This window comes from Cicer arietinum, chromosome 4 (assembly GCF_000331145.2).
Source record: "Cicer arietinum cultivar CDC Frontier isolate Library 1 chromosome 4, Cicar.CDCFrontier_v2.0, whole genome shotgun sequence".
Taxonomy (NCBI): domain Eukaryota; kingdom Viridiplantae; phylum Streptophyta; class Magnoliopsida; order Fabales; family Fabaceae; genus Cicer; species Cicer arietinum.
The window spans coordinates 27,264,449-27,277,251 of NC_021163.2; the positions used below are offsets into that span (position 1 = coordinate 27,264,449).

Genomic DNA, 12,803 nt, shown 5'->3' on the forward strand with positions numbered 1-12,803 from the left:
ACGTCTATCTCAATACAGTGAATGATCTAGGAATTATGCCTCGATATTCCATAGAAAGCGGCTCCGCTTCCACATTGACATAGGTGAGTCTATCAAGAGTAACTTTGCAGCTAGATACTCCACTTTGCATAGAGTATAGATCTCATTAAGATTTTATATTATTTCATCCTTTCATCGCTTCAAAAATTATGCTTCTTTGAAATATAATAGCATGTTAATCTCATATCACTATGACTTGTTATTATCCATTGAACTTAATTCTTGAGATCTCTAGTCTTTTAAGTCGGGTTACCATCTTGAGTGATTCTATAGGAAACAGTCCAATCCTTTGGATGTATTTAAAACTTTCTCTCTAGCTAATCATTTCGTCAAATGATCTGCTAAATTGTCATCAGTGCGTACATGATCCACTATAACAACTCCTTTAGAAAGTAACTCTCTAACAGTGTTGTGCTTACGACATACTTTTCATCTCTTACCGTTGTAATAATAACAATATCAATCTTTGCAATAGTCACGGTACAATCGTAGTGGATCAACACAGCTGCCATTGATTTTGCCCATAAATGGATCTCAACTAGCAAACATCTCAACCAATTCGCTTCTACACTAGTAGTAACTAGTGTTATCATTTCAGACTCCATAGTGGACTGAGCTAGTATCATCTATTTCTTTAGTTTGCAAGATACAACACCATCAGTTATACTAAAAATATAACCATTGGTTGATTTGGAGTCATTTGATAAGGTGTTCCAATCAACATCACTTTGTCCTTCAAGGACAACATAAAATCTTTGATAATATAATCCAAGACTCATGGTCCTTTTTAAGTATCTCATGACTCTTTCGATAGCGTGCCAATGTTCCATACTAGGTCTACTAGTAAACCTGCACAATATTTCCATGACATAGGCAATATCGGGTTTAGTACAGTTAGTGGCATATTTGAGGCTATCAATGATGCTTGTATAGTCAGTTCGTCTAACACCTTAACTAGTGTTCTTGAAAAGTTTCACACTTAGATCATTGGTGTGCAAGCAAGCTTACAATCAGAGTATTTGCATTTCTTTAGGATCTTTTCAACATAGTGAAATTGATCTAAAGAAATTCCTTTTTTCTGACCAAGTAATCTTGATTCCAAGGATTACACTCGCTTCTTCGATGTCTTTCATATCAAAGTTGTTACACAACAATGATTTCACAATATTCACAACATGAATGCTTGAATCAAAATTGAGTAGGTCGTTTACATGGAAACATATGAGAGTGCAAATGTCGTTTTCATATTTGTAATAAATACATTTGTCACTTTCATTCACTTTAAACTCATTCCATATAATCAAGCTACCAAACTTTTCATGTCATTTCTTAGGAGCTTTTTTAAGACCATACAAAGATTTATCTAACTTATAGACATTGTTTTTTTATCCATGAATCACAAAACCTTCAAGTTGTTCCATATAGATTTCTTTTTCCAGGTCACCATTTAAAAAAGTTGTTTTGACATCCATTTGGTGTATCACCAAGTTATGAATAGCTGCTAGTGAAATTAGTACCCTAATGGATGTTATTCTAGTGACTGGTGAGAAAATGTCAAAGAAATCTATATTTTCTCTATCTAAAATTTTTGGCTATAAGGTGGGCCTTATATTTATCAACAGTTCCATCGAATTTTAGGTTATTTTTCAAAATCTATTTACAACTTATCGATTTGCAACCAGGAGGAAAGTCTATTAAATGTCAAGTCCTATTAGACTCTAGATAATCAATTTCATCGTTTATAGTTTCTTGCCATAAATCAAAAGTGTGTATCACATTCTTCATAATTAAATTATTTCTAGACATGAATATTAATTTCACATCTCCAATATCTGCAATATCAGTGGTATGGGAATCTCCCAACAACACTTTCTAATCTTCAATAGTAATGTATGTTTTAAATATAGCACGATTATAATAGACAAGTCGTGAGGCGCTAGTGGCTATCCACAATCTGTATGATCCACCAACAATATTGATTTCAGTTATTATAGCAATGAATTGCTCTTCAATCAAGTTAGTCTGCTGAGCAGAGTTTGGCTTGTTCTTGTACTTGCGTGCCATATGACCTTCTTTCCCACATCTAAAGCAAAAAAATGCGAGATTAGGGTCATTTCTAGGAGGTGGTTGCTGCCTTATAATTGGTACATTTGGAGGGATCTCATTCTTGTTGTTGTTCTTTATAGTGTGATTTTGATGAATTTCTTTTTCTTGTTATTTCTAACAAGAAGAACTTCATCTTTCGGGTCTTGCTTTTGAGATTCTTCCTCAATTCTGAGGCGGGTTATCAAACTTCCTAGAGAGAATTCTTTTGTTTTATGCTTGAGAGAGTTTTTAAAATATTTCAAAGCAATGGATAGTTTGTCAATAATAACAGCAATTTGAAAATGTTCATTTAAGAACGTATATTCATAGATGATCTCATGGGCTATTTTTTGTATTTCATGGGACTGGGCTTCCATTGATCTGTCATTGGTCATATGATATTTGAGGTAGTGGCTAATAATATATTAGCTCAAACTTCCTCAGTATCATATTTCTTCTTTAGAGCATCCCAAACTTGTTTAGCAGTATTGTTGAAATTGTAGTAATCATACAGATCATCAACAAATTCATTAAGATATAATTCTTACATAAGTAAACATTATGTTCCATTGGGTTAATTCAACAACATTCTTATCATTTTGTGTTTGTTCACCTGTTTTTGGAACAACATGAATGTCATCATTTAGAACGTTAGCAATTTTTTTCATGGTTTAGAAAAATAACATATTTTGTTGTCGTCGTTTGAAGTGATATCCCTCAAAATGAAATGATTTGTTGGAATCAGAAGCAGAAAAATATGTCCCAGTAATTTTGTCGGTAGACATGGCAGAAGGAAACGTCTTAAAATTTTTATTTTTGAGTTTCGAAAAACTGTTTCAAAATAAACTTATGCCACCGAAGATATTATTAGGTTGAGTCGCAGAATAAGTCGCTCTCTTTAAGACGTTTCGCGACACTGCTCAAATTGTGCAGGGTAGACTATTAACCATGAAACTCCCCAGGATAAAACTACTCAAACAAATTATATCGGAATTCTACTGCACCATAGAAAACAATTCTAGATTTACACCCTCGATATGGAAGTTAAAAATGGTCACTCGTAATATGGTACTAATGACCACTCGAAAGAAAGAAAAGAAGATAAAGCAAAAAGGGAGAAGCAAATAAAAATCGCGGATTTTCGGAGAACTTTTGGTGTGCGTTTCTAACTGAGTAGAGTGCTCTATTTATAGAAGAACTATGCGACTGAAGGTGAGAAAAATCTGTGATCCATAAAATTGGATCCACATAAAACTACAATCCAAAATTTTATAGGTTTTGACCAGGCAAACTGATGTGCGAATTCAGAGAAAAATTTGACCGGATCAGATGTTGAATGTTGACTCGGTGGAGGGCAGGCACGTGTACAACATATCAATGAGAAATTGATTAGATCAGATGTTAAATGTTGACTCGGTGGATGGAAGACACTTGTACAATTTATCAATGAGAAAAACACACGTATTTATTAAAAAAAAAAAATTTACCACTTAGTCCAAGCCCGACTCAAACCGAGCTGGTCCAAACGAACAACGGTGACGGCGCGTGTATGTGGTGGTCTATTTGTGTGCATTATATGTGGGACTTCCTTATTTTTTTTCAATTCACACAAACTAGCTCTTATTATTATCATTATCATTCCCAATTATATTTCACACATGAGAGTTTATCCAATTATATTATGATATGCTCGTACCCGTGTGGGGGTGTTGTGGTTGTTTAAATGTTTCGTAAGCCTTCCACCTCTATTGAGTAATGTTTGAGTCGCATCATCAAAGGTGTGAGCCAAATTGAACAAAGGCGGCCACTTCGTGATATTGTCCCAATTCCAGTTTTAAACTATTGCAGACTTGTTTCATAACTTTCAACTGAGCAACAGACCCGACACGTACTGACAGATAAGTCGAAGGTCTAATTCCACGATAAAAGAGCTCTCTTTCCAAACATATTTATCCATCAGTAATAGAGATCACACTGGTGGGGCCATAAATTGCAATTGCAGAGGTGCATGATCCGAAGCAGTGGCTGCTACAAGAATAGAATATTCTAAAGCTTGATAATATTTAAGATGCTAAAATAGGGATCAAAACTACTTTCGTGATTCAGCTAAAATAAGAACTAAAACTACTTTCGTGATTCAGCTAAAATAGGAGAATCAAAACTACAATTAAGCCTATTTAAGATGCGTTAAAAACAACATTTTATATAAATATATGATTGACGTTTATTTTAACAAATCTCAATGAAATAAAAAATAATTATAAATTAATGTCAAAATTTATAGATATGTTTTCTATGATATTAACTTTCAATCCAACGATTTATCTTTAAAAATATTTATCAAACACGATATTATTAAATGAATGTATCCTTTAAAATAACTATTTAGATGTAATTTGATCCCTCATCGTTATATTTTATATAACCAGTATTAAAAAAGTTATTCAAATATAAATCACTTTAGAATAAATTCATTTTAACCAATCTTACTTTGGCAAAATGAGATTTAACCAAACTTTATTCTACAAATTTTAATCATGTGAATTTTGATCTATGTGTGATAATGATTTACTCCAAACTTTCATGTGAATTTTGAATCTCCCTAGAAAAAAGTGAATTCTAAATAAACAAAATGCATTTTAAAGAGAAGTCATTCGAATAACAAACTAAATTCAATTGTTATATCTCAAGTATTTAATTAATTTATATATACTTAATATCAATTGATTATAACTATTTTTTTCCTTCTTAATATAGATGAAATAATATAACTATTACTAGAAACTCACACAATTCCAAAGTTTCAACTTCGAGACATTATATTCAACCTAATAATATGTTGAATTATAATTTAAAGACTTCTTTAGTCACATACATTAGAATTTATTTATAAATAAATGTATTAAAGAGTGAGTTATAAATAAATGTACTAGTGAGTGAGTTATATAAAGACTAAAAGAAAACAATAAAAACTAAAGTGTGTATATTTGCAAAAATCTATAAATAGAAATTACACAATTTTAACATAAAAAAACTTCTGTTAGTGTGAGATAGTAAAAAAAACACCAGACTTAGTCCTACCAAAAACTTCATTCACAATTTTTTTTAACTTGTTATGAATAACATGTATATTTTTCTAATAGATACACATTTATAAATATATATTTGATTATATAATTTAAATAAATTTCATTTTATAAAATAATACTTATAAAAAAATATACAAATATAAATTAGGTTAGAAAAACTTGATTTTAACTAAAAATATATCAAAATAAAATTTATTAAAAAATGTATTAACAAATATTAATTCAAACACATGAAAAAAAACTATAGTTTATCCAAAAAAGATATTCACACAAAAATAAAAAGAAATTTAAGTAAAAAAAATAACTTTTTAAAATATCAAACATAGAATACATGTCTCAAAATTTAATTTACTAAAAAAAGATGATGCAAGCGCAATCCTCTTTGTGGTCGTGTAGATTTGCGTGTGTAGGCTTAAACAACAACAACGGAAGCAAAAGGGTTTTGAGAGTGAGAGTGAGAGTGAGAGCGATGCGAGCTGTTGTTCAGCGTGTCTCCTCTGCATCCGTCGAAGTCGAAGGCCGCATCGTATCGGAGATTGGCCCTGGCCTTCTCGTTCTCGTTGGAATTCACGATTCCGACTCCGACTCCGACGCCGATTACATGTATTTCTCTTTATCAAATTTCAACTGAATTAATTTCTTCATTTTTATTTACTACTTTTTAAACAGATGTCGAAAGGTGTTGAACATGAGGCTCTTCCCAAATGAAAATACTGGCAAAGCATGGGACCACAGTGTCATGCTCAAAAATTATCAAGTTTTACTTGGTAACTACAACTATGCAAAATTGATTTTAATGATGCATTTCTTTTTTTTTATTTTTTGTAGTAATTCCTTCTACTAATTGTTTGTTTGTTACAGTGAGTCAATTTACGTTGTATGGATTCTTGAAAGGTAACAAGCCAGATTTCCACGTGGCAATGTCCCCTCAGAGTGCCAAACCCTTCTATGCCTCTTTAGTAGATAGGTTTAGGAGCGCCTATAACTCTGATGCAATCAAGGGTATGTTATCTATCTGTGTTTCTACTATTCCCACGTTGCTATTGCTATCTTTAACCCCACTCTGATACAATGTTATATTAACGCCAAGAACAAAACCGCAACAGTAATTTAAGATAAAACAATCTATAACATCCGTGTAATATTTCTTTTTTAAGTGATTTAATATTGTTGAGACAATATTATATTTAGAAAACATTTTTTATCTTTAATTTTAAAAATATTAAAATCTGAAGCCTTTTTATGAAGTAAAATTTGTTTTGAGGCTTTTAATGAAGTAAAAATTTTGTTTTTCATGAAGACCTAATTGTTTTGGTAGCCTTACCTGGCTGACTGCAATATTTCCTTGCTCTCTATGAAATCAAGTTATTGTTAAATCCAAAAAAAATTATTTCCGATGTCTTCGTTACTTCTTACTAACAATGTTACAACCAAGTCTTTTTGGCTGATTGGCAGTCAAATTATAAAAACACAATTTTAAGAATGCCTAGCATTATAGTTAGAAATACATTAGTTGTTTTGTAAATCTTGTTGATACAGATTATCTAAGCAGTCTTAGCTGTAATTTGTGATGTTTTGTGTTGATTCATTTTAGAATTCGGTTATATTCTCAGGTATGTTTCTGAGACCCTTTTGATTTTTATGCAGATGGTGTATTTGGTGCGCAGATGAAGGTATAAGTTTATTGATGAGATATTTAACAATTCCTGTGTTGAGCTCACACATTCACACTTGTACTTGTGACCATGAGCAGGTAAATTTGGTTAATGATGGACCGGTTACCATGCAACTTGACTCACAGTCACTCAAGTGAGTTGAAGAAATTAATTTTGACAAAAATGTCTTTTCTGTTATGAGAATATCATTGACAATTCAAATCATTCAGAAATACAATTGATGCAAAAGAATCTTGATCGGAGCTTCACCGTACTTGATGGGCGTGGATTTGAATTCTGACCCTTTTGTCAATAAGACCAAATGTAAGACACTTTTTTTGTTGTATTCTATTCAATATAGTCAAATAGCCGCTAAAGTGCTATAGCATAAAGGTGTTTAAACAAATCACTATTGTTCCGTTCTGCTATAGTGAAATTTGAACAAACTGTTATTTTTTTCAATTCACAATTGACAACACTGATTCTAATTGAAGTTCTTTCTTCTCAATGTAGAAACTTTATCATTTTATAAAACTAATTAGTTCAAAAAATGGTTGTTTGTCGTTGTCCGTTTTGTGAGCTGGGAATAGTGTTTGGATCTTTTTCGAATAAACTATTATCGGATGACTTCTACTCTGGATAACTGTATGTTACCCTGTCTGAAGGTCCATTGATTTTTTGTTGTTATATTGGTAAACTAAACCTGTTAACTTTATAAAATATTTAATGTACACTCAAATTTGGTATTAAATTTTGGAGGTTCCTACTCCGATACTCTCCGTGGATGGTTTTATTGTATTTGTTTTCTTTGAATGCTTATTATATTTGTGAATTGAGTCACCTTAACTAGGCTGATTACAATTTGATGTTTATAAGCGGCAATATGAATTAATTAAAATTTAGTTATATGTAGATAGACTTTTAAAATATTTAATTAAAAACTATTTCAAATTTGAAAATATTTTTGTTTAAATTATAATTCTTAATTCGAAAATAAAATTCAAAAATATTTTTAAATTAAAAAATAATTACTTTAATTATAGAGAAAAAGAAGACTCTCCACCGTCAGGATAAAATTAGACCGACGATACATACTCATTAAACTTTTAATTATATTTTTTTTCTTGCGAACATCAATTATATACTTTTGATTGAAAATATAATTTTTTACCATTAAATAAATCCAAAAAAAAGTTATCTTAAAGTTGATAAAGTTTGTTTATTTTTTTAATGAAAGGACGAAGTTTTTTTTCTTTTCAAAATCAACAATTTAAAGATTTTAAATCTTTTACGAGTAAATAAAAGAATTTGTTTCAAAAGAAAGTTGATCGAGTATAGATAGAAATTAAAAATTAAAATAATTTAATGCTTTTTTATATAATATTTTTTAAATATTAAAAATAAAATTTAAAATAATTAATTTAATTATATACTATTGATTGAAAATTTAATTTTATGACATTTTTTTTCGAAGAAAACAAATGCAACAAAATTATCTTAAATTTAAATTTGAAAACAATAAAAAACTTAATAGTTGGATAAAGTTTGCTTATTTTTTTCATGAAAGGGTAAAGTTTGTTATAAAATCAATAGTTTAAAGGACAGTAAATAAAATTCAGTAAAAAATAGATAGTAAATAAAGGGTTTTGCTTATTTTTTAATTCAAAAAATGATAAACTTGTTTATAAAATCAATAGTTTAAAGGACAGTAAATAAAATTCAGCAAAAAAAAAGGTAGCAAATAAAGGAATTTGTTTCAAAAATATAGTTTAAAGAAGATAGGATTTTAAAATTAAATAATATGCTTTTAATTAAAAAAAAAACTAATAACATCATATTTTTTGTAAATTCAAGAATAAAATTGGTAAATACATACTTAGCATTCATTATGTACGGATAAAAGATTCAAAATCTTGATAAATAAAAGTTAAATTATTTCCTGAATTGTTGAAGTGATGATATGTAAGAGTTGTATATGAAAAACATTATAATACAATAAGAAATAATTGTTTTTTAAAATGAGTTTTTTACTTGTTCAAAAATGTAGATTTCTTGATAAAAAAAATTAAAAACATGATAGAAAGCATGAGTACTAATTGTGAATTGAGTCACCTTAACTAGTATGTGTGCAATTTGATGTTTTTTGGGCTCCTATGCAATATTAATGCTCTTATAGTCAATATTGATCTCACATTGAAAAAGTAGTTCAGATGTAAGAGTTGAGATGTAGAAAGAGTTTTATGAAGTATGTTTTTAATTTTGAGAGTAACAATTTTCTTTTCCCTTAACTAATTACTAACTACTAACATTTGTTATAATGTCTTCGGTAATTAAGAAATATCTTTAACTATAATAACTTTTTTATAAAATAATTAAGAATTATTCATATTAAGATCATTTAAAAGAATAATATTAAGGGAAAAAAAAGAATAATATTTTATAGAAATCAAAGTGAGGCAATTTAATATATTTTGTTACGTAGATTATAAATTTTCAAAAGTTTTTAATACTTATTTAACTAGCTACACTAGTAATCGTCATAGTAAGTATTGTTCTATAAATTGTACATGCATTTGAAATTTGAAAAACAATTAAAATTGTCCAAAGAACTCAATTATAGAGTTTGAATTTGATGCAGACAAATTTTTTTCAAACTCTATATACTTTTAATTTTTCAAACAAAAATTTTATCATCGAGATTTTTAGGGTTATGATATTTTAAATGAATTTCAAAATATTTCCAACATAATTTTAAGTTCAGGTTTTTGTCTTTCATGTCTAAACTAATATAGTATTTTCTCATGGCCCCTTAGTTCTCAAATCTTCGCCGAAACTAATTGGTTGATCTATAATATCATAAAAGTTTCTTTAAGAGACTCAAAGGTTTGCCATGTACATTATAAGATATTTTAATCATGGTATTTTTTGCATCAACTATTAAGACAAATCTTCCAGATTCTTCAACAAGATAGATCTTCCAAGTTCATCCTCTATTTGAACTTTGGCATGCTCCAAGTAATATTAGATGTGAAAAGATTCCAATGATCCAATTACTTTCCTCATTGTTCTTTAAAGTTTTTTGCTTTTCAAACTAGCTATTCCTTTTTCTTTCATTGAAGATGTAGTACATTTTCTCTTCAACAAATTTAATTTTAATATGATATTACAAAGTCAAAAAACAAGTTGTCTGCCCTCCAAAATTAGGACGCTCTGCAATCACCCATCTCAACCATGCATAGAAAAAGAAATCAAGTTATAAGTTTGCGCTTTCTAATTAGTTCTGATTTTTGTTGCAACACAACTTGAGCTAAACCGTATTTCCCTTCTCTATTCAGCCCATAAAAAACTGTTCTAAAGTTAATAGTACTTGGAACAATCCCACTCTCCAACATTTCAGAAATAAGTCTCATTGCTTCTTCAGATCTTCCATCTTTACACAAACAACAAAGGAACATAGAATATGTTTTAAAATCAGGAAATGGTCCTTTAAATTTCATACGGTAGAACACATTCCATGCATCATTAGGCCTCCCCATGTTCATGTATCCGCGTATAAGCGCCGAATATGTAACAACATTTGGTTCATAACCTGATTTTTGCATTTCATCATAAGTCTCAATAGCTTTTTCTATCTTTTTCTCTTTAAAGAAATGAACTATTAAAGATGTGTAAACATGAATGGTAGGTGTTATTCCCTCTTGTTTCATGCCATGCACTTTGGCTAGTGCTTCTTCTAATTTACCCTTGTGTAATAAACCATGAACAATGCTTCCATACGTTAACTTTTCTACAATCGATTTCTCTGGTCCAACCCCGTCGATTAATGCTAATGCTTCTTCAACTTTTCCAGCTCTACAAAGAGCCCTGATAAACAACGAGTAGCTAAGAGGAACTGCGTAGCCAAATCTTTGAAGTGAATCTATGCATTTTCTAGCCTCTAAGATTCTTCCAACTTCACATAAACAACCAAGGTAAGTTTCAATCAATTCTTTGTCAGGGACATGTCCTGAACTAATCATCTCACTGTATGTTTTGAGAGCATCATCAACTTTCCTTCCTTTCCTACCGCATAAGGCGATGATCAGATACTTGTATGTACTCCTACTCGGGCTATTACCGCCGGCTTTCATTTCATTGAAACAATTCATGGCCATCTCTGTTAGACCTGTTCGGCCGTAAAGCATTATCATGATTGTCCATGTTTCTGATGTTATTAGATAACCGTTTCTTCTCATTTCATAGAATAGGCTGCGCATGTGCTTGAAATCTTTCCCTTGGCCTGCAATTTTGATTGCAATGTTGTATGATTCTGCTGTGTGTCTGTAGCCGGGTTGCTTTCCTACCCATGAAAAAAATTTTAGCACAGTGCAGCCATGCATACCACATATTTGCAATATCTCCATAACAAATTCTGGTGTGAACTGAATGCTGCTTTTTTCCAACTTTTCTTGGATTGAAGACCAATCTAGAGAGGATGAAAGAATCTTACAGATATCGCCAACATCTTGGTCACTGTAAGTCTTAAGAATTGGATGTAGTAACGAGCAATCTATCTTCTCTGACTTTGATTGGCCGACTCCTGTATCTTCTTCCACCTTATTTCTCGATGACGATTGTTTTTCCAAATCGTTGAAATTTTCAGGATCGAGTTTTGATGCTGTATGCATCTGCTGAACTTTCTCTTTTAAAGCAAGCTCTCCCTTGTTTTCCATGTAAGTTATAACCCAATCGAATACTTCATCTTTGATTACAATCTTTGAACCCTGCATTTCGTACAACACTTTGACAATGTCATCAGTCCTTGAAGCCTTGCAAAGCTCCTTAATGAATACCGAATATGATTTCCATGTAGGCTTGATGCCTTGTAATTCCATACTCTTGAAAATTTTCCATGCTTCGGATATACGATTGTGGGAAACATGACCTGCAACCATGGCTGTTATAGCCACAATATCAGGTTTAATTCCTTTTCCCAGCATCTCATCATACAGCATGCAAGCTTCTTCATACCTACTCAACCTAAAAAGATGCTGAATCAGTTCTGTATATGTGTAAATCATAGGCACATAACCGGATTCTTTCATGCTTTGAAACAAATCAATTGCCGTGCGAACATCATTTCTGCTCAAATACCCGCTTATGATAATGCCGTAAATGTTCCCATCAACAATATCCCTTCTCTTCATAATTTCAACGATCTCTAAAGCATCTGATATCCTGCCAGCCTTACACAGCCCTCTCACCAAGGTCTCAAAATATTCAGGTTCAAGAACTACATCTTTATATTTGAGGTCGCGAATCAATTCCAAAGCCTCTTTAATCCTCCCAGAAATACAAAAGCTCTTCAGCATACATCCAAGAATACTGTTTTCCGGCATCAGACACAACCGCGTCATGTCATTTCCGAGCAAACTAACAGCTTCAACATCTCCTGATTTTGCCAAACAGTTCATAAGCATCTTATACAACCTCACATCATCAAGTGCAATGTCTTTCCGGACCATATCCTTATAGAACTCCATAGCAATATCACCCTTACCCGAAATGCAAAGCAAACGAATCACCGTTCTAAACGAAACTGCATCAGGTTCACAGCCACACTTTTGCATATTTTCAAAAGCCAACAATGCTTCACTGATTTTCTTAGCCTTCCCATAGTGAGATATGAGAATGGTCCACGTATTAACATCCTTTTGAACTCCACACTCATCCATTTCCTCCACCAACTTCTTCACCAACCCAAACTCCTTAGCTTCTCCTGCAATGCACAGCATGGTATTATAAGTCTGTGTCGTGTGACTGAAACCATCCTTAATCTTCAACCAATTGAAAACCCTCAAAGCCAAACATGGCATTTTGAAGCACCTTTTCAAAACTCTGTCAAAAACCTCAACATTCAACTCATCATAACCCATTTTTTCTAACCGCTCTTCGA

At 31.3% G+C, this 12,803-nt stretch overlaps 2 protein-coding genes across 3 annotated transcripts in view; one reads left to right on the top strand and one right to left on the bottom strand.

Moving 5' to 3' along the window:
• Nucleotides 1–5,549: 5,549 nt before the first annotated feature.
• Nucleotides 5,550–7,330, top strand: LOC101496759 (uncharacterized). Of its 2 annotated transcripts, XM_004497573.4 has the most exons (6): nt 5,550–5,816; nt 5,883–5,980; nt 6,075–6,215; nt 6,861–6,886; nt 6,967–7,022; nt 7,099–7,330. In XM_004497573.4, the coding sequence occupies exons 1-6, from the start codon at nt 5,575–5,577 to the stop codon at nt 7,124–7,126; spliced, it is 591 nt and encodes a 196-aa protein (XP_004497630.1). In that variant the 5' UTR covers nt 5,550–5,574; the 3' UTR covers nt 7,127–7,330. The 2 variants fall into 2 exon arrangements, with proteins under 2 accessions (XP_004497630.1, XP_027189234.1); XM_027333433.2 differs by having other exon boundaries at nt 6,967–7,330.
• A 2,387-nt stretch (nt 7,331–9,717) lies between these two features.
• LOC101515661 (putative pentatricopeptide repeat-containing protein At5g06400, mitochondrial) overlaps nt 9,718–12,803 on the bottom strand; it is a 3,633-nt gene continuing 547 nt past the window's right edge. The window contains exon 2 of the mRNA XM_004497636.4: nt 9,718–12,803. Coding sequence (XP_004497693.2) covers nt 10,117–12,803 — 2,687 coding nt within the window. The 3' untranslated portion in view covers nt 9,718–10,116.